This window comes from Vitis riparia, chromosome 19, assembly GCF_004353265.1.
Source record: "Vitis riparia cultivar Riparia Gloire de Montpellier isolate 1030 chromosome 19, EGFV_Vit.rip_1.0, whole genome shotgun sequence".
Lineage (NCBI taxonomy): Eukaryota > Viridiplantae > Streptophyta > Magnoliopsida > Vitales > Vitaceae > Vitis > Vitis riparia.
In genome coordinates, this window is record NC_048449.1 from 10655968 (window position 1) to 10677911 (window position 21944).

General features: G+C 33.0%; 2 protein-coding genes across 2 annotated transcripts; both read right to left on the reverse strand.

Annotated features, from left to right (window-relative positions):
* Nucleotides 1–2001: 2001 nt before the first annotated feature.
* Nucleotides 2002–11124, reverse strand: LOC117908185. Its single transcript, XM_034821835.1, has 2 exons — nucleotides 9874–11124; nucleotides 2002–2181 (listed from the first exon to the last, which is right to left on the reverse strand). Exons 1-2 carry the CDS (start codon nucleotides 11122–11124, stop codon nucleotides 2002–2004), a joined length of 1431 nt encoding a protein of 476 aa, XP_034677726.1.
* Nucleotides 11125–14543: 3419 nt separating this feature from the next.
* On the reverse strand, nucleotides 14544–20730 carry LOC117908748 (disease resistance protein RPM1-like). Its single transcript, XM_034822449.1, has 2 exons — nucleotides 20533–20730; nucleotides 14544–17727 (listed from the first exon to the last, which is right to left on the reverse strand). Exon 2 carries the CDS (start codon nucleotides 16943–16945, stop codon nucleotides 14744–14746), a length of 2202 nt encoding a protein of 733 aa, XP_034678340.1. The 5' UTR covers nucleotides 16946–17727; nucleotides 20533–20730; the 3' UTR covers nucleotides 14544–14743.
* Nucleotides 20731–21944: the final 1214 nt, after the last annotated feature.

Here is a 21944-nt window from a genome sequence, read left to right on the forward strand (position 1 = left end):
AAAATTTTAATTATTATTATTATTATTGTAGTTAACTAGTATTATTATTATTATTAGCGGATATTATTATTATTAATTGTTATTATTGCTATTATTATTATTATCATTGTCATTATTATTATTTGTTCAATTTTTCGAATCTTATTATTATTATTATTATTATTATTATTATTATTATTGTTAATTCAACTTTTTCAAAATCCTGTTATTATTATTATCACCATAGTCATTGTTATTATTAATTCAACTTTCCAAATCTTATTATTGTCATTATTATTATTATTATTATCATCGTTGTTATTTCTATTATTATTATCCTTAGAATTATTATTGATATTATTATTATTACTGTTATTATTGTCATTATTGTTATTATTATTATTGTGATTGTCATTATTATCATTATCATTAAAAATCTATATTCTCGCAGGTTAATCTCTTGAATCATTATTTTTATTATTAATCCAACCTTTTAAAATCTTATCATTATTAATATTATTATTATTATTATTAACTCCACTTTCAAAATCTTATTCTTATTTTTATTATTAATCCAACCTTTTAAAATCTTATCATTAATATCTTATTATTATTATTATTATTATTAATTCCACTTTCAAAATCTTATTATTATTATTATTATTATTATTATCGTTATTATTAATTCAAACCCTCAAAACCTTATTGTTATTATTATTAATTTAACTTTTAAAATCTCATTATTATTATTGTTATCGTTAATTCGACTTTCAAAATCTTGTTATCATTATTATTATTATTATTATTATTATTTCAAAACCTTATTGTTATTGTAATTATCCTTATTATTATTATCGTTATTGTTATCACCTTAGGCCCTCATAATTCCAAAGCCCTTTTTAATCCCTTTCGTTTATCCATATTATTATTATCATTTATTGTTATTATTATTATTATTATTATTATTATTATTATTAAAAATCTATACTCTAGCCGTTTAATTTCTTAAAGTTCATTTCTTCTTATTATTATTAAAAATCTATATTCTCGCAGTTCAATTTCCTAAAGTTCATTCCTCATTATTATTATTATCACAAATTCAACTTTCAAAGTCTATATCTGTCCGGTTTAATTCCCTAAAGTTCATTTCTCATTTTCTTTGGCAAATTTCATTTTAATTACCGAGGCTCTAATACTTTAAATTTAATTCCAAATACTCTAATCTTCAAATAAACTCCCGGGATCCGGTTTTTCACTCGAATAGTTTTAATCTCCTTTCAGTTCCTAAATAATCTTCTGGTAAGCAATAATGAATTCTCCATAGTTCCAAAACACGGGATTTGTGAGACTAGCTCATGAATGAAAAATTGGGCTTTGGTAGGGGCCCCAGGTTTGATCCTTGTTGATCGTAAACCGTCGTGCTTAATGTATTTTGCTTGAGTTCCATTTGTACCCCGATATGCATGAGCTATATTTTGTATTCATTAATTTTGCACTAATCCCGTTTCTTGATAGCGCATTGTGGCTCGTGGCCGAGGTATGCATCTACTCTCATTCTGGTCAATCTCTATTGCGTGTTTTGTTTCCCATATTGTGCATGATTTAGGTGAGTATCCATTGATTTTTCCTACTGATTGTCATGTCAGCTTCGTTTTATTAGTAGAGACCCGACTTTAGGGACTTAGAGGGGTGCTATGGTCTTCTACCGTACCTTCCCGATAAGTAACCTGACCCCCGACCCCGATCCGGTTTTTCGTAGATCACCTTTTCCAAAATAAGGAGTCGCACTTAGGGTTTTCTTTCTTATTTTGTTTACCCTTTTAAAAATAAAACAAAAATAAGTGGCGACTCCAAGTCATTTTCTTAATCAACAATAAAATCATTTTTCAAAACAAAAATCGAGCTCGCCATTGAGTGGGAAACGCATGAGCCGAAATACGGGGTCCACACCGTGTCAATCGTCATTCGCTTCCTCGCCTTCCACAACGAGCAGTCGGCGGGCTATGCTGCCTCCGCTTACGGCTATCTTACCGGCAAGGCCGGCCTCCTTCTCATCGTCTCAGGCCCTAGCTGTGTCCACGGCCTGGCCGGGCTCTCCAACGCCACCGCCAACGCTTGGTCTATGGTGATGATTTCTGGTCGGTCGCGGCGACTTCCAGAAGCTTGATAAGGTGGTCGCCGTCTAGCCTTTCTCCAAGTTCTCTGCAAAAGCCACTGATATTTCCCAAATACCTAAGAGCCTTTTTAAAGTCCTGGATCAAGCTCTTTCTGGTCGGCGGTTGGTACTGGATCTTTCAAATGATATTCTCCACCAAACTGTTTCTCTATCCGAGGCCGGAGAGTCTGTAGGGATGCTGCTGAAAATTCTAGGTCAAAGCCACAATTGTGTCATCCAATGATTGTTGTTCTTTCCTATTTTTCGTAATAAAATAAAACAAATATTTTTTACTCCAGTAGAGCATAAGAAAAACAGAAACAGCAAATTAGAAAACACTCACGTGATGTTTTTTTTTTTTTCTTAAATCTAAATACAACTTAATTTAATTTGATTCTAGAATCAAATAGTACTAAATGCATATTTTATTTTATTATTTTATTTCTATTAAGTATTAAGTAATAATTTTTAGATTGTTTTATTTGTCTTAAAAAATTATTTTTTTCAATCAAACATTTTTTTAAAATAAATAATAAAAAAATTAAAATTAAGACAAACATCTAAAAATCTCTGAAAGCAAATTATGTTCATAATTAAGTTAAAAAAAATGTCATCATAATCTTATCTTTTAATAGTTGTATGTTGACGAGGGTACTCTCATTTTTCATGATTTTAATTAATTGTAAAATATATTTTTAGAAATACTAAAGGGTGGGCTGATGGAGTTGTTAAAAGCCCGTCTGATGGTGACCCTTTCAGTCTGGTTCGATCACGGGCTAGTTCAATGCCACCCCTTTGATTCTTTCAAACAACCCAACCCTCCTCCCTCCCTTTTTTTCATTAAAGCCCAGCTACCCCCTCTTTTTTATTATTATTATTATTATTTTTTATATTATCATTAAAAGGGTCCAGCCCCAATTAAACAATTGCTAATGTTTTCACCTCAAAAGGCCCACCTAAAAGATTTTAACTTTAACCTCAAACTCATTAAACGAGTTGAGGCACCACTCTGACTAGTTGTTTTAATAGCAAACAAAAGAAATATATTATTTATTAAAAAAATATATAATATATAACCTGGACCATGAATTTTTCAGAGAGCTCCAATATGTGCCAGATTGTGAACTGGGATTTCTGATGTTTCACAAGAGTTGTCTGAAAAACATGTTAAACACTCTTATATATACTTTCATCTTATTTGAACTTCCACTAAACAGAAAACATATATTTCAGTTAAGAAGAAATAGGATCCAAGACCCTAAAGAAGACAAAGGAAGGAAAATGGAGAGCAATGCCTATTTATTAGAATGAAACCTTCAACGAAAGTGGCCCCGACCATGGCATGGCTGAACCTCAAGTTCTGGAAGACAGTGAAAGATTTCGGAAACGAGGGCATGTTCTGTTCACGGGAAAGTAATAAGAAGTATGGATTAATAAAGTAAGAATAATTTTGGAAATTATAGCATATCATTCTCATTGATGATGATGAATATTTATAAATACATACAATTGAGTTCCACTATAATTTAAACTCTATCTCTTATTCTAATTCAAATTAATAGTAGACTTCTATTTTAATTCAAATTATAATTCAAACTAATGGTAGACTTTTACTCTAATTCAAACTCTAGATTCTACTCTAATTCAAACTATTAATAGTTAAATTAAGGATAAACATATCCCTTGACAAGATGAACCTCCATGAGGAGAGTCCAATCTTGGCTTGAAGAGTAAAATATCGTGCATGTGGAAGAGGCTTAGTAAGGACATCGATTAGCTGATCTTCAAAGGAGACATGAGCCACATTAAGAACACTACTTTGAACTTGTTCAAGAATGAAGTGATAATCCAATGCAACATGTTTCATGTGGAAATGAAAAACTAAATTTCAACAAAGATGAGTAGCACCAATATTATCGTAGTAGATCATAGGTATTTGGGAAACATAGATACCAAGTTCAATAAGAAGTGACATACCCAAAGCAATTTAGTAGATGTATGAGCAATAGAATGATATTTTGCTTTAGTAGAAGCATGCAATAGTTCTTTGCTTCTTGGAACTCCACAACATAGGGTGTGACCAAGGTAGATAATGTCAACACTCATAGAAGTCAAGTCATCTTTGTTACCACCCAATTTGCATTAGAAAAGGCATGAAGAGAGAGGAAGGAATTGCGATAAAGAATTAGACCATGATCAAATGTGCCACAAAGATACTGAAAAAGGCGATTGACAGTAATTCAGTGATCACTAGTAAGATGATGCATAAACTATGAGAGTTTATTCACCAGAAAAGAGATATCAGACCGAGTACGAGAAGATACTAAACACTACTAATAATAGTTTGATACTTAGTTGGATCAGAGAAGGCAATACCAATATGGAGTTTAAGAGTTGGAGATGTAGCTAGTGTGGAGACTGATTTAGTATTTGACATGCGAATGCAAGCTAAAAGATCTCTAATATAACAGAGTTGGGAAAGAAATAAACCATGAAAATGTTGTGTTACTTCAACACCAAGAAAATAAGAAAGGGGTCTAAGATCTTTAAGGGAGAATCATTAGGAAAGAGTTAGGATGAACTTCTGTACGACACCATATCATTGTCACTTGTAATGATAATGTCATTAACATAACAAAGAAATATACCATAATACCATCAATGTTAAGGACAAATAGTGATGTGTTAGAATAGGAGTTGGTGAAGCTAAAGGTGATAAGAGATCGACGAAGCTCATGAAACGAAGCACGTGGTACTTGCTTGAGACCACAGATAGCTTTAAGAAGTTTACAAATGTGATCAAGATGATTACAACCAATGAATCCTAGTGGTTGAGCCATGAAAACATCTTCAAACAAGTTGCCTTGAAGAAAAACATTGTTAACATCTAGTTGACATAAAGACCAACCACGACTAATAGCAATATTGAGAACAAAGCGTATAGTGGTAGGTTTTACAATAGGACTGAAAGTATCATGATAATCAAAGCTCAATCATTGGTGAAATCCTTTGGCAACAAGCCATGCTTTATACCCATCAACAGAACCATTAAGTGAACTCTTAGTATGAAAAATCCACTTTCACCTAACAATATTGTGTGTTGGTTCCTAGGGAAAAAGTTCCCATGTACCATTCCAAACATGAGCATCATAATTTTCTAACATAGACTAACACCATTTGTGATCTTTGACGGCTTAGCTGGTGGTGGTAGGTTCAAGATCATCAAATGAGGAGATATGAATAGAGAGTTTAAGTTTTCGAATGAGTTTGTGAATGTTGTTTTTAGAGTGGGTTAACTCAAGGTGAAAAATGATGCATGGGTGAGGAAAAAGGCGGAAATAGGGATGCAAATGGCTTATCAGGCATCAGATCTACACATGAAGGGGAGTCGAATGTTAAAACTATAGAGTTCGGTTATGGAAATGATATATCAAGTGATGAAAAAGTTAAAACTATAACATTAAACATAGGAGGGAACTAGTAAGATAAGATATCTGATTGTGGAGGACTAAGATGACATTGAAGAGAATCGAAAAGAAAGATGTTTTCAACAAATTTCACTTGTTAAGAGGTGTAAAACTTGAAGATAGAAGGATCTAGGCAAAGGTAGGCACTTTGGGTAAGAAAATAACTAAGGAAGACACAAGGCGTGGAGCGAGGTGCTAGTTTGTGTGGAAGTATGGACGAAGACAAGGATAACACAGACAATCAAAGACACAAAGTTTGGAGTAGATTTGCTAAGATCCAAAAAGTTTTGTATATAAAGAGGAAATGTGAAGAGTAGGAGTTGGCATGTAATGCAATGAGATAGATGTAAGGAAAAATTCATACTACTCCATTCACTTGAGGTTATTAAAGCTTATGGGAATGGTTATAATGTGAATTCTAGGCATGGGTTGTGGAAAAAGAAAGCACAAAAATCAAAGTCAATATGTATTTTTAAAGAAGCATTCAAATACCCTAAAGAGAGGATTAAATGTTGACCATCCCCTTAGGAATGTTCAAAAGCTCCTTTTGGGAATTTGAATGGTGGTTGTTAGTTTTACACGATTTCATTTTGATTTGTATTTCCAAGGGTGATTTTGAAAAACTAAACTTTAATTATATTCCAAAACTAGTCATAGGCTTTCTTGAGTATAAAAAATGAATGGTTTGTAACAAAAAAAAAAAAAAAGATTCGTTTAATAAGCTTTATTTCTTCATCTCTCAAAGCTTTCAAAAACCTTATTGAAAGTATCTTTTAGTTTTAATAAAGGTCAAAGGCTCACATCATGAAACTTTGACAAAAGCTTTGAGGTACCTACTAAGGACCATGAGGTAGTACTATAAAATAAGTATCGGTCCTAACGATTCAAGACCTTAGGGAGTAAGAGCATCCACTAAAGTAAAACTATATATTTTTCTCTCAAAATTTAGGGATCATTTAGTGGTCAAAATATCACCTATAGGTTCTTACACCTAGATGTGGTTTTTCCATGTTAGATATTATGTTTATTGTATGATTGGAATTATATTATATTCATGGGATTGATGACATATTGTTCATAATTTAATAAGTAGAATTAATAAAAAAAAATCCTAGACTATCTATTCATAACCCCTTTTCCTCCCCACCAAGGTAGTTTTATCATATCAAGATTACAAAAATTCTTTCAAGTGGTATCAAAGTTGGTTGATTTTTTTTTTCTTGGTTGTCTTGATAGATTGAACCACAAACAGTGGAATTTCTACAAACTATCATCTATTTTTTTTAGGAATAACCACTCTCAATGGAAGGTTGGAATGAAGTCCTTGAAAATGAAATAAGGACATGTATGGAACATAGTGGAGTTTAGGTGGTTAACCCCTAAGTAAAAAAGGGTAGTCTTTATGAGTTAAAACCCAAGAAGAAATGGGACACAGTGGATAATAAATGGAGTGAAGTAAATGTTTAAGCCCTTTATTGTATTTTCAAAGGTGTCAAATGATGAGTTTTGTAGGATTCTTAACTATAAATATGCTAAAGAGGCTTGGGACACTCTTACAGTGACAATGAAGGGAACCTCTACTATGAAGTTGTCTAAGTTACCGATGGGTACTATAAAATTTGAAATATTCTAATGACAAAGAACGAGACTATCATTGAGTTCTACATTGAACTCAGTTATACTGTTAATTCTTGCTATAACATAGGAAAAGGGATCCCTAAGTCCAAGGTGTTCAAAATTCTTGAAATCTCTCACTAACAAATTGAGACCAAAGGTGATTAACATTGGAAAAACGAAAAAAAAAAATGGACTTAATGAGAGTAGCACTTGAATCTAGATGGTATTGTTATTGACTCATGGGTGCATAACCTTGAGGTGAGTCTCTCTATTTTAGAGTCTTAGGCTGCTTCATGGACTGTTTTGAGTTCTCGTTCTTTTCTACTACTAGATGCAACCCCATAGGTTGTTTTTTCTGTTTAGGATCCATAAGAGAGTGTTTTTTTCTTTTTCTTAATACAAGTCTCTCTTTTTTAGGTTATAGTTTAACAATACTTTGCACTTTGCTCATTTAGGTTTATACTTTGGATTTATGGCTTATCCTTTTTGCTCCATATATATAGTTTATCTTTAGAGTATTTTCTCTCATTTACTTTTATAACCAGTTTGATTTTTTTGTTATTGATTTGCCTTTTCCTTTGCCTATGTGTGTGTGTGTGTGTGTGTGTACACACACAAATATAAGCATTGAGCATTATTAGCATTGATTTATGTCATTATTGTCGCATATGTGTTTCACAGGTTTATTGTTTCAATGTGTGCATATCCAAGTTATAGATTTTGGAGTAAGGATTGTTAAGATATGGTTAGACTTAGGTTTAATGAGGTTGTTTATTATAGTTCTAGAGCAACCTTATTACAACAAAGTATTTTGTGATAACATGACCAAATAGCAATGTTTTAAAAATCGGACCGGTCATTGAACCAGAAAAGTTACCGGTTCACGGTTCACTGGTCGGACCGCCGGTCAAACCGCTATAGAACCGGTGACGTCATAAATATATATTTTATTATTTTATATAATATAAAAAATTAAAAAAAATTAATAAATTCTATGTAAATTTTGACAGCATCTACTTTGTTTATTGAGTAACTTGAGTTTTGTCACAAAATGTTTTACCTGTAGAAGTCATCAATTATCATATATGATATTTATAACACAATATAAGATGTTATACATTCATAATGTCAATAAACTCAATATTTATCAAATAATCAAACCATTACTATCCTATAATAACCAAATTATCAAAGAGTTGTTAACTTAACACATTGTCCATAACAAATAATACAAATGTCAACCATAGGTCCACAACACTTAAATAATTACTCAAAATAAAAACATAACATGTCAATGTTTGAATATTCATGAAGATTTTTGCATACTAATAAATATAAAATTCATGCCTTCATTCATTTTGGAAATTGGAATATGGAAATTGAAAAGGAGCATTTGGAAAACCAAAATTCTCCACATCAAGCCCTTCTCTAGCCACGTCACCACCATCCTCATCATCTACAAAAATATTGAATATATATCAACAAGAAATCATTTTTGAAGAAAAAAAATATAATTATTGAACTTTTATAAGTTTAAATATTTTACTAACCAATGTGAGAAATTGAACCTTCCACTTCATTTATTGGAATTGACCCTTCTTCATATAGAAGATTTTCCAATTCTTCAACATCTAGCTCTGCTGGCTGATCGTCATCAACTACCCAAAAATCGGTCTCATCAATGCATGCATAGTCAATGGGATCATAGATTCTTTTCTTGTTATAAAACCTAAAAAAGAAAATCATATAATTATTCATAATTGTGAATAGAAGAATTTAAATTCAAAACAACTAAGAGAGCATTTATACCGATTTTTTAGCCGCAAATTGTAATGAACGTATACAAGATCATTAAGCCTTTGATGTTCCAATCTATTCCTTCTTTTGGTATGTATACGTTCAAAGACACTCCAATTCCTCTCACATCCAGAAGACGATGCGGTTTGGCTCAATATTTGAATGGCCAACTTTTGTAAATGTGGTGCACTGTATCCATGTAGCCTCCACCATTCATCTAGTTACCATTTCACATTAAAAATAAGAAAAAAATAAAACACATTAGCAAGTTTAAAATATTAAATAGTAAGTAGGTAACTAATAAAAAAGAACAAACACACTAATAAATGAAAATAATATTTTACCAGGTTGAAGTACTTCACGTGAAGAATAAGCAAGGTCTCGTCCAAAACTTCCCAATCGATCACGAAATAACCTCATTTCATTCATTGTTTTGCCTTTCAGAACTTTTTGATCAATAACATCCATGACACCTCTAATAACATTTGGCTTATTACAAAAGTTTTCCTGATCATATTGGAAACATGGATTCAACCAATAAGCTGCTGAATGAATGCTTTTCTTTAGTTGTTGATCCCAACATTGCTTTATGATCTCTGTATAAGGCTTGTATAGTCTTTCGCTGTAGTTAAACAATTTCTTGATGCCCAAACGAACCCTATACATGCCTTCATACACATATCCCATCGAAGGCCTTTCATCACAATCAACAATACGTAATAAACACATTAGTGGAGACATAAGATTCACAACAATCAAACAATCATTCCAAAATTTATTATCCAAGATGATGGAAATTGCAACTTGGCTTTTATAATCCTTTGAATATCTAGAGTCTACAAAGAACTTACTAGTCACCAAAGCTTGCAAGTCATGTTTATGATCATGAAGACTCTTGAGTGCAATGAAAGTAGTAGCAAAGCGAGTTGCACCAGGTCGCAGAATCTCTGTCCATCCTTCCCTTTTTCTCAACCAACTTAACAAAGCAACATGATTATACACAAAAATTGTCACCTTTAATGCACGTCTTACAAGTTCAGCAACATGGTCTATCTTACCAATATCCTTAAAGATCAAATTAAGACAATGAGTTGCACAAGGTGACCAATTAATGTGTTTATGCTTCTGAGAAATCAATCTCCCCGCGGCCACATAATTTGCTGCATTATCAATCACTACATGAACTATATTGAGTGGATCCACCCATTCAATCACTTCATCAAATAACTGAAACAAATTAGTTGCATCCTTGACAATGTCCGAAGCATCAACAGATTTCACAAACGATATTCCTTTAGGACAACACACAAGGAAGTTGATGAGTGTTCTTTGTCTATTATCTGTCCAACCATCACCCATTATTGTACACCCAACTTTTGCCCAAATTGCACGATAAGAGTCCACAAGTAATTGAACTTCCTTCTTGGCATCCTTTAAAAGATTAATCCGCAACTGATAGTAATTTGGACCCTTATATCCAGAACCAATTGTAGATATAGCATCCAACATTGGCTTGAAGTAGAAGGAATTCACAGCATTAGTAGGAATGCATACATCATAAAAGAATCTCCCAACCGCCATATCCGCTCTCCAAGTAGCTTCTTTCCCAGCTAGCACACTCCTCATGGAAGGTTGAGCTCCTTCAGTATTTCTTGGTGCAAAATACTTATCCACTGTTGATTTTTTCCTTTTTCCACTACTAGCTGCCATAGGACTTTGCATTTCTTGAACCTCTTCTTCACCTTCTGCCATATCCCCTTCAAATTGTGACACATTAGGACCATAAGGATTTCTATATTCATTTGCTTCTTTGGTTGCTTTCTTAGCATTCACAAACTCTTGCAAAGAATTTTCCATGCAAAATCTGACATCAGGTGGAACCGATTTACATGGACCAATATCTTCTTTCACTCCAGCAAGATGTAGTTTCATTCTATGAATACCTCCACCTTTTGCAATCTTTTTACAATACAAACAAATAAGAGCTCTCCTTCCATTTCCATATCTTTCTTCAGAAACATGCTCCCATGCAAGGTCGGTCTTACTTCTACTTGATTGAGAATGGGTAGTTGAATCTTGACCAGAGGATAGAGTCAAGTTTGATGCCATTTTTTATTTCCTTATCAAAATTAGAAACAAAAATCCCACATCAGTCTAGAGAATGAAAGTCATCAACAATTTAATGATTTATAATCAAGTCATCAACAATTTACAATCACATATCACATATTAATGATAGTAAAAAATACACTTTTTCACCTATAATTCCTTAGATAATCAAACATCAAATCATTATCACATTTTAGGCACTTGAATCTATGGTTGAGTTGCAATCTAATATCATAATGCACAAACTATTGTATAATGGAAACAAACCGAGAATTCTTGAACTACATGTGCATGTGGGTGTTTTTTATTTTTTATTTTTTTATTAATTGGGGAAAGAATTCAAAGCTGGTGGGCTTGTGGTGATTTTGATAGATGCATTTTTTAACTTGTGTGTTTTTATTAGTATCATTTTTTGTAAAAGAAAAATAACATTTTGATAAAATAAAAAAAAAATGAATATTTAGATATAAATTAGAAAAATATTTTTGATAATACTAAATAATAAAAAATTCTTTTAGAAGAAACACCAATCAAATACTATGATAAGAATCACCTGAAATGTGGTATAATTTTTGAGAGAAAAGTACTTCTAATTATTAGAAATTAATCCAAACCATTATAAAATCCCTCCACACATGGCTCCACGCAGGCAAGCTCCAATTTCAAAGTTATCTAAAAGTTGTATTTGATTGTGGTATAATTTCTCAAAGTTCTCTAAATAATAAAAAATTCTTTTAGAAGAAACACCAATCAAATACTATGATAAGAATCACCTGAAATGTGGTATAATTTTTAAGACAAAAGTACTTCTAATTATTAGAAATTAATCCAAACCATTATAAAATCCCTCAAAGTTGTATAATGGAAACAAACCGAGAATGAGCGCTTGACGAGGAGCGGGGCCACGGAGGTTGCGAAAAGAGAAGAGGGCGGGCTGCTAACGGGACTGTTGTGGCTTGTGGGCATCGCGAGCTGCCAACGATGCTGCTGTGGGGCGTCGCGGTTGCCGTCGGGGTTGTTGTGGGTGTCGCGACTGTCGGTGGGGCTGTTGTAGGCGTCGCGTTGACGGCGGCCCTAGTAGGAAGGGTTGGAGGCTTGGAGGTTGCTGGTTTTAATTTCCTTATATAAGCAACCAAAACGACGTCGTTTGATGCTGTTAAAAAAAAAATTAAAATCATTTGAACCGGCTGGTTCCCTCAAAACCAGCCGGTTCGTCAGGTTCACCGGTTGGACAGCCAGTTCAAGCGGTCCAATCCTGGTTCGGTCTCCATCCGGTCTAATGATCGGACCGAACCGGAATGGTGACTGGCCGACGGTCCAACCGGTTGGACCGACCGGTCCGGTCTGGTTTTTAAAACCATGGCAAAGAGAGAGATTGTTGATCTATTGGGCTTAATTGGCAATTTTGTTATGATTCCTACTTATTAAGTTGCTACATGATTAGGTCTTACATGTATAAATTTGACTTCTAACTAATTTATATCTGACTTCCATCTATTTCAATGTTAATGTTACTTGAAGTATATGTGCATTTGAGGTTATTCAAGATTATAATATGAATTCTAGGCATGGTTATAGAGATCGAAAGAGCATAAAAATTGAAGTTGGGATACATTTTTATAAGGAATGTTTGCACACCCTAAAGAGAGCACTCATATGTCCAATAGGACACTCGAATACGCCCTAGGAATGTTTAGGTGTTAAACCTAACATTCAAATGCTTTCTTCGAGCATTTGAACATTGGATGTTAATTTGCATAATTTCATTCTGCCTTTACATTTTGGCGGGTGATTTTGAGAAACTAGAAGTTTGATTATATACCAAACTAGACCTAGGTTTTCTTTAGTATAAAAGGGATTATTTTGAGAAAAAGAAAAAAAACTCTAGAAAAGATAGTTGTTTAATAAGCTTTGTGCCTTTAACTCTCAAAGCTTTCAAAAACCTTTTCAAAGGTATCTTTGGGCATCAAAAAAGTTTAGAGGCTCACACCACGAAACTTCAATAAAGGTTTCGAGGAATTCACTAAGGAGTATGGGGGAGTATATCATTGGGGATATAAATAAGAAGTATAGTTGTTGGCAATATAAGACCCTGGGGACTAGGAGCATCCAATAAGGTAAAATTGTGTACCCTTGATTATTTAGTAGTTGAGGAATCACCTATGGTTTGTTATATGTAATAGGTTGCTAGTTCGTTTTTTCATGTTATATGTTGTATTCATTGTATGATTGGAATTATATTTATATGTATGGTATTAGTAACATATTGTTCATACTTGAATAAGTAGAATAAAAAGTCTGAACTTGGGGTTGCGTCTTGAACTACGTACCCTACTTACCCCCCTCTAGGTAGTTTTATCACACCAAGAATATAAAAATTCTTTCAAAAGGTAAATCATTTTGGGAAGAATATTGATAGGAATGTTTTTAAGTAGTTCCACGGCTTTTCACACAGAAATACTGAACCATATTTTTTCTTATAAGAACTTAACTATCAGCATCTCCGTCATTCACAGACTTTGTTAATTCCCTCCAATTATATATTCATCCCCGGTCCTTGCAAGTCTGATTCTCAATCCAATCATACAGAGCAAGCTTAGTGCTACGTAATTGACATAATACATTCAAGCATTCAAGGAAAATAAAGGACCAATGACCAAATCTACGACCAACCAGATAAGAAGAAGAGAGAGAGGCATATGAGGTACTGATTTTCTATCCCACTGAAGAGTACAGGTTGACTCCAAATGAGAAGAGGGAGAGCTGTACTTTGGCCCATACAAGCCAGTCGGGGACCATGGTTAGTACAGGTAATCCAAATGCGACCAATGAATTTCTCGGAACTGCCAAAAAAGCATTAATTACTATCTTACTTAAGTTAGATTGAAGGGGCCATGATCCTAATGTGCCATACTCTGTAAAGTCAAATTAAACAATGTACTTTTAATTTAACTTGAAACTCATGATCCTAACAGTTATTTCAAAATTCCTACTCACAACTTGCACTAGCATGTTCTTCCCAAGTTTATACCAGAAAAAATGAAAAGAAAATTGACTCAAAAAAACACGACGACCTTGTACTTTCCAAAGCTACATCAAAAGATAAAATCATTGACAGAATGTAATATTCTGGGTGTCTGAGAAATTTTGTATGTGATAAGGTTGTATTATGACTCAGTCAGGTTAGGCTTACCTTTGGGGACAAAAAATTGCACCAGGATGAAGGTCCCTGTAACTCCTAGTAATCAATGAATAGTTATATATGTGTGTCAGATTCTGAACTGGACCATGGATTTCTCAGAGAGCCCCTATATGTGTGTCGGATTCTGAACTGGGACTTCAAAATCCAATTTCTAAACCTGGATATTTTTGTTTTCACAAGAGCTGTCTGAAGAGCATGTTAAATATATACACGCAAGTTAAAACTACATATTGACTCCTGAAAAGGTTTCATCCCTCATCTTATTTGAAATCCACTGAACAACAAACATATAATCCAAATAAAAGGAAACAGCATCCAAACACCTAAAGAAGACAAATAAATAGAAATGGAGAGCCATGTCTAGATAGTAGAATGAAACCTTCCCTGAATGCAGCCTGACCGTGGCATGGATGAATTTCAATATCTGGCAAACGATGAAAGATTTCGGAAACTTGGGTACGTGCTGTTCACCGGAGAGCAAGAAGTATGGATGACTTGAATGTGATCAATCATCCTTAAGTTGTCAAGTTCAGTTTTGAGCTCCTCTGACATTTCATACAGATGCATTTCCTCAAGCCTGGTGAGATTATTAAGTCCCAAGGGAGCCAACTTCAAGTTCTTACATCTTCTCATAGTAAGCTTTTGAAGATTAGGCATTGCTCCTTCATGCACTAGCACCGTGTGCAGGTGATCCGATTGTTCAACTTCTAACATCCTAAGTTCCTGAAACGAATTGCATCTAAATTCCAACTCTTCCCCATTGAAAGCATCAACCAATTGGAGCTCCATGAGACAAGGCAAAGCTTGAAGGGCCTCAATCAGACCACCATCTAATCTGGATGATTTTAGACTCATCTTGACCAGACTACGAAGTTTGGAAATCCATGAAGGTGTTACACGCAATTTTCCTTCCAGAGATAGTCTGTGAAGCAGGCTTGGAGGGGTAGACATGTAATCCAGATCAAGAACTTCCTCCTTGCTTCTTGATGTTACATGCAAACAGGAAAGATGCTTCATCTTCTGGATCGATGCACACAAATCCTTTCCATCCCTGCTTTCAAGTTCTGTGATCCCAAGTTTCCTCATTGCAGTCAAATTTCCCAATTCCTTGGCAATTCGCTTGTTCTTGTTTGCTTTGATCAGTGACAACTTCTGTAAGGACGCTAAATCCCCAATTCCTGAAAACACACCTGCTGCTACCCGACCTTGATCTTCATTTAGCTTATCCACTAAAAGATGGACAAGTTTACGAACTTCACAGATAATTTTGGGCAACTTGGAAACAAAAGTTTGTCTGAGGTCCAAAGTTTCTAGGTTTTGAAGCTTTTTTACTGAGCCTGGAACTGCCTTTATCTTGGTATTCCTCAGATTCAAATACCTTAATAGGGTGAGATTGACAACTTCTGGAAAAGTTTCCAAAGGTGCATCTTTCAATTCCAAAACTCTCAAAAACTTGAAGCGCTCTAGTGCTTTTCCAAATACGGAAGCAGTAAAATTCTCTTTTCCAAACATGAATAAGGTGCGAACATGAGAGAAATCCTTGCTTTGCAATGAATCGGTGAAAGCATCATGGATTGCTATATGGCGATTGCTACGGTGATCATATTCATCAAAGTTTTCTCTGGTCAAAACTTTACAGAATCTTTCATCTTCAGATATTGAAACAAGGCATTCTCTCACAAGATTATTAACTTGACAACTTCTTACCAGGCCTTGGACATCCCTTGTGTTTGTGTCGACCAAGCATCCACTGATGAGCTCTTTGAGGTATGCATCTGCCACCTCCAGTGCTTGTTCTCCTTTCTCCTCAACAAATCCTTCAGCTATCCACAACCGAATCAGTCTCCCACGTGTAACAGGATAACCCCCAGGAAAATTGCAAAAGTACAAGAAACAGCGCTTAAGATTGTGGGAGAGATTGAAATATCTTTGCTCCAATACTCTCTTCATGATCCCAAATTCGAAATTTCTGTCCAGATTATGTCCTAGGCTGTCGAGCACTTTCTGGAACTCTGCTGGTGTTCGGCATTTAGTTGATAATAGACTGCCCAAGGTCACTATTGCAAGTGGCAGCCCTTCACAATTGCTCAAGAGATCTTCAGATATCTCTTTTAAGTGCTTAGGACATTCACTGCCACGGAAGGCCTTCTTACAGAAGAGCTCCCAAGCCTCGTTGCCTGATAATGGATCTAGATTGTAGGAATCATCTGAATATTTAGAAACTAAATCAAGCCTGCATGTGGAGAAGATTACTCTACTGCCATTGCCATTGTCGGGTAATATATTAATGCAGTTGCACCAATCTTCTTTCCAAACTCCATCCAAAACCACGAGATACCTTTTATCTTCCAAGTAGTTGACCAAATTCTCTTCTATTTGTCCTCCTGGGGGAACTGGTACTCCCATTTCTTTGCAAATTTTCTCCCAGGTGTCTTTGCAGGAGGTTGAATGAGGAACCCAAGCATGACATTCAAAATGACCCTTCACCTCTTCACTCTCACAAACTTTTTTTATCAGAATGGTCTTACCAGAGCCACTGGCTCCAACTACCGAAATCACCAGACGCTTTGATTCTTCCTTCATAAGACGATCAAGAAGATCAGATGTACGCCTCTCCATGCCCACGAGCTCATCATTTTTGAGGATAGGATAAGCCAGGTCAGGGACTCCTTCAGCACGGGAACTTGAGGCTACTCCAGAGGAAGATTTGCGAAATGAATCTAACTCTTTGATATCTCTGATCTTGGCTTGAATATCATTTATACGGGAGGACAATCTATGGAATGGTCTCTAGTCCATGACTTTGTGGGAAACGTTATGAAGAGCTTGGGAGAATTTGTGCTTATGGAAGTGTTCTGGCACATCAACCATGAACTCTTCAAGAGCATCCTCAATCTTGTATGCAATCTCCTGTACTTTGTTTCTTCGATCTCTAGCACCTTCAGTGTCTTGTTCTCGTTGCTTAATGTCCTTGAGGTAGGCTCGCATGGTTTCCAAATGTCCTTTGATAAGGCCGATGTCAACTTTTTTTCTTCAGCTCTGGGTTTATTTGACCGAGGAAGATCTGCACAACACCAATTGCTGCTGCAACTGCTATTTCTGCCATGATCTGGTCCTCTCTGTCAAGTTCCTGCCCTCTTAATCTCAACTTTGTCTCTTTAACCGACAACGACCTTGCTTGTTTTTGTGAAGACAATTGGGGTTAAAAGCTTCCTACTTCCTTCTTGTTGATAGCTGACTGCTGAATTTTCAATTGTTCCCGTCAATTACGCTTCTGTCTTGAATTTTCCTACGTCCATCTAGAAGATTGCTGAATCTTATATTGCATATGTATTGCAACGTGCAACACTGCGGATCACTCTCTTGTTCACACTGGTATTAAAGTTTTCACTGTGCATAACCTGTCAAAACCAATCACAGCGCTCCAGGTCAGCATGGTGTATATTAGCTGCAAAATTATTTCTATGCTTCAAAGTTCATCTAACCATATGTATGGCTCAAGTTAGAGATTGACTGTTCTAAAATCGAAGGGGACTAAGAGAAATATCACAACAATCACACCTTACCAGACAACCGGAATTGGTCTTAAGATGCGAAACTTGTTTCAACAGTGCCTTGTTTTTCGGAGAAATGATCTTGCATGACCATAGAAAAACTTTGGACATCACAGGAAAACTTTGAGCTTATTTGCCCCGTGTGATTGAAATCAGTTTATTTTTTTCAAAAACAAGAAACTGTTTTTAAAACTTGTTGCCATTGTTTGGCTATTGTTATACAGTTTTTAAATAATAAGTACAAGTTGTTTCACCTGCTTTAAAACAAAAACAAAATATACATACGGAAATTAAAATTAAAGAGAAAACATAAAAAAATAAATAATGTATGACCCGATCTTTTTTTTTTTTTCTTTCATCCTCTTTTATTAGTATCGAAAATCTTCAAATATGATCTTCATTTAAATTATACTTTTTTTGGGTTCCCATTAACTTCTTTAAAATTTTTAATTAGGCAAATAAATTTTAAATTAAATGGTGGTTGACAAAATTTATTTATTTTTAAAAATAGTTTAAAACTCAAAAACATATTTAATTAAAATTAAAAAGTCATGAAAACTAGTAACATTAGAATGCATAGGCCTAAATTCATTTTGAATGGCTTTGTTAGTTTATTTTTTTTGTATATAATCATATTTTTACAATTTTTTCACTGGGTAAATATACTCTAAATCAAACGAAGACTTAATACATTTGATTTATTAACGAGTCTTATAATTTAACTTAAATAGTGATCAGATTAATTCATACTAGAAATTTATAAACATATTAGTTCATAATTACTCTATTAATTATTCTATTTTGCATAAAACCATACTTTTCCATTTTTTTTCCTTAAATAATATATTTCAAATAAAGCAAGACTTAATGCATAGGATTGATTAATGAGTAAAATAATTTAAAATTCAAATAGTAACACAATTAATACCATTAATTTATGGATAAAAATTGGTCCACAATTACTATTATTTCTCTTTTGTATTAATTATATTTTTATAAATTTCTCACTACAAAAATGAACTTTGAATCAAGAGATACTTTATATTAAATTTATTAATATATTAAATTACAAAAATAGTTTTATACTCACAAAAGAGATATAATCACTATAAAAAATAATAAACGTAAATTAATTGATATATTGTGAGTCATGACTTTATTATATCTCTTATACAAAACTATATTTTTTAATTTTTTTTTTCACTAAATAGATTCTAGATTAAGTGGAATATAATTAATACTTTAAAATTTATTGAATCTTCTAATTTTTATGAATAATTTGGAATTCAAAAAGCTAATCTAATTAATTGTAAACTATAATCAAAAAAAAAAAAAAAAAATTAATTGTAAACTAAATCAAAAGCAATTCAAAATACTTTGTTTGTAATTGAATACTTAATGTATGGTTTGTATGAAAAACTCGTTTTTAAGGGTAAACTTTATTTTTTTTTTAAATTTATATTAAATAAGATATTGTTAACAATTGCTATTTTAAAATTTATTATTATTCACTTTTAACAAAAAAAAAATTCAATTATATTTTTACAAGATATTAATATCCATATTTTTATAACATATATTAAAATAGTATATTTTATAAAATAAATTATGATTTTAGAACTAAAAAGTATTTATTTTTTAATTTATTTGTAATTAAAATTATTTTTAATAAGACTTGAATTAAATTTGATTAATATTATATAAATTGAATTTACATTTTTCTACAAAATCAAAATCGTGAGGTTATTTTTAAAAACAACTCATCCAAAAAAAAATTATTTTTTATTTTTTTAAAAGTATATTTAAAAATACCTTGTCAAACACTCTTATTTTTAAAAAAGACTGAAAAAAACTTTTCTTTTCTTTTTTTTTTTTTTACTTAAAAACAATTTTTATAAAACAAGCTTAAAAAAAAACCCATAAGCAAACAAAGCCCTTGATTTCCTCTATTATCTCATCATATTCGGGTTCTTTTACAAAACTATGTGTGCACAAAAGGTAATTATGAATTTATCTTCCGAAATAAAGCATTTTATGTCCAAGTGAAAACCATCTTTTAAAAAAACCACACAAATTTATAATTATCCTCATATTAAAATCTCAATTTGAAAAAGAAGATTTTTACTTAAGAGTTAATTTCATTCATCTTTCTTAAGGTTTTAGCTAACCATACTTAATCTTATTGGTTTGGAATTTTTTACATTTCATTGGTTTGAAAGTTATTAAATGTCTCACTTATTTTGAGTGAGAAGGAAAGCGAGTAAAAATAATAAATATCTTTCATATTCCTTTCATATATTATTTTCACCAACCTTTCATCTCACTCAAAATAAGATAGATATTTTATGAAATTTCAAACTAATAGGATAAGTGTATTCAATCACAACGTTAGGAAAGGTAAATGAAATTAATTCTTTTATTTAAATGAGATTCTTTTATAAAATATGATTTCTTAAAAACAATATTATTATCGAAATAAACAATCCTCATATTGTTTCATTGAAAAACTTGAGATTCTTTCATGGGGGTTCCGAAACAGTAGTACAAACAAAATTAAACAACTCTTTGAGAAGAAATGACTGCTTTTAATATGCAAACCAGCTTGCTACAACTAAGCTTAATTTCATCATACTAATTAGACATGGAACTTACTTGGAACGGGGAAGAGCTGGGACCTTGAGCCAACCTGCAGGCATAGCAGAGTCCATTGGGGTTAACACCAAGGACAAATTATGCAGATGAAGCCATCTGTTTCCCAAGAAGGCCCAGTTATGAAAATTGTGGAAGGAAAAAGAAAAAATAATAGGATAAAGAGAGCTCCTTGGTATCGAGCATGAAACCGATTAACATGGCTGAGAATCACCGTGGAATTGCAGGAACCGAAAGAAAAACAAAGGCAATCTCAATGAGACTAGCAACTTTATGAAACCGCTTCGATTGAAGCCTATTTTGGAAAATATTTCAAGTGTGAAACGTTGTATGCCAAACGGACCATTATATACAAAGTTATCTAAATCAAAGAGAAGTAATGTTTGGTTTGACTTAGCTTGGAGATCGTTGTCCCAAGTATTTTCCACGAAGTTGAGATCGAGAGCATAGTCTTAATTTGACTTGACTTGGAGGCATTGGCATCTTCCTCCCAATTTCATCTTTAGAGCAAATGAAAGAAAAGTTGATTCAAAGACCCAAACAATATTCTACTTTTCAAATGTTATGAACCTATTATGTTGGAGTTGGGTTTGGGTGCCCAAGTGGGCTGACTCGAACCGACCCAATAAATGAGAAAATGGGGAAGCAGTTTCTAAGAGTTTTAAAACTACTCAAAAATTGCCACTATTAAAAAAAATATTTCTACTCTCTCTCTCTCTCTCTCTCTCTCTCTCTCTCTTTGAATTCTCTTTCCTTGAGAAAGAATACATTTTATCCTCTCTCCGGAAATAAAGAAAGAATTCATCCCTTTTTTTTGGAAAAACAAAAATTCCTTTCTCTTAAAGATTTTTTTTCCTATTTTCCCCATGAAAACAAAGTTCAAGGCTCTTATGTAGTGAGAAAAGAGTGGTTCTCATATTAGTTCCATTTATGACTTGAGGTGAGAAAATTGGTCAGTGAAACAACCAATCGAGATTCTTGGGTATTTTAGAAGGTAACTCAAAAGCCTTATTTTTCATCATAATCTATAATTTTCCTTTTAAAGAAATCGACAATAAACTGAATTCAACCAAAACTTACATACATATCTATAATATATAATGTCTATTAGTTATATTACTTAATTTATGTTATAGAATAGCATAATACCTCATCTATGTGGTTTATAATTGAGCTACTTAGTAATGTTATGAGAAGGTTATATCAATAGCTATATATATTCATCTCCTTGACTTAGAATAATATGACCTAAAATGAATTGCAATAATGTAATTTAAATTGGTCTATTATAATAGTATTTTTAAGTTTTTTAGATCATAACGTTTGATAGACTTTTTTGTTTTGGCCAAAATTTAAGAGCATGGTTGGTCATGTGATTTAAAAACTATTTTCTATTTTTAAAAATAAAAATAGTT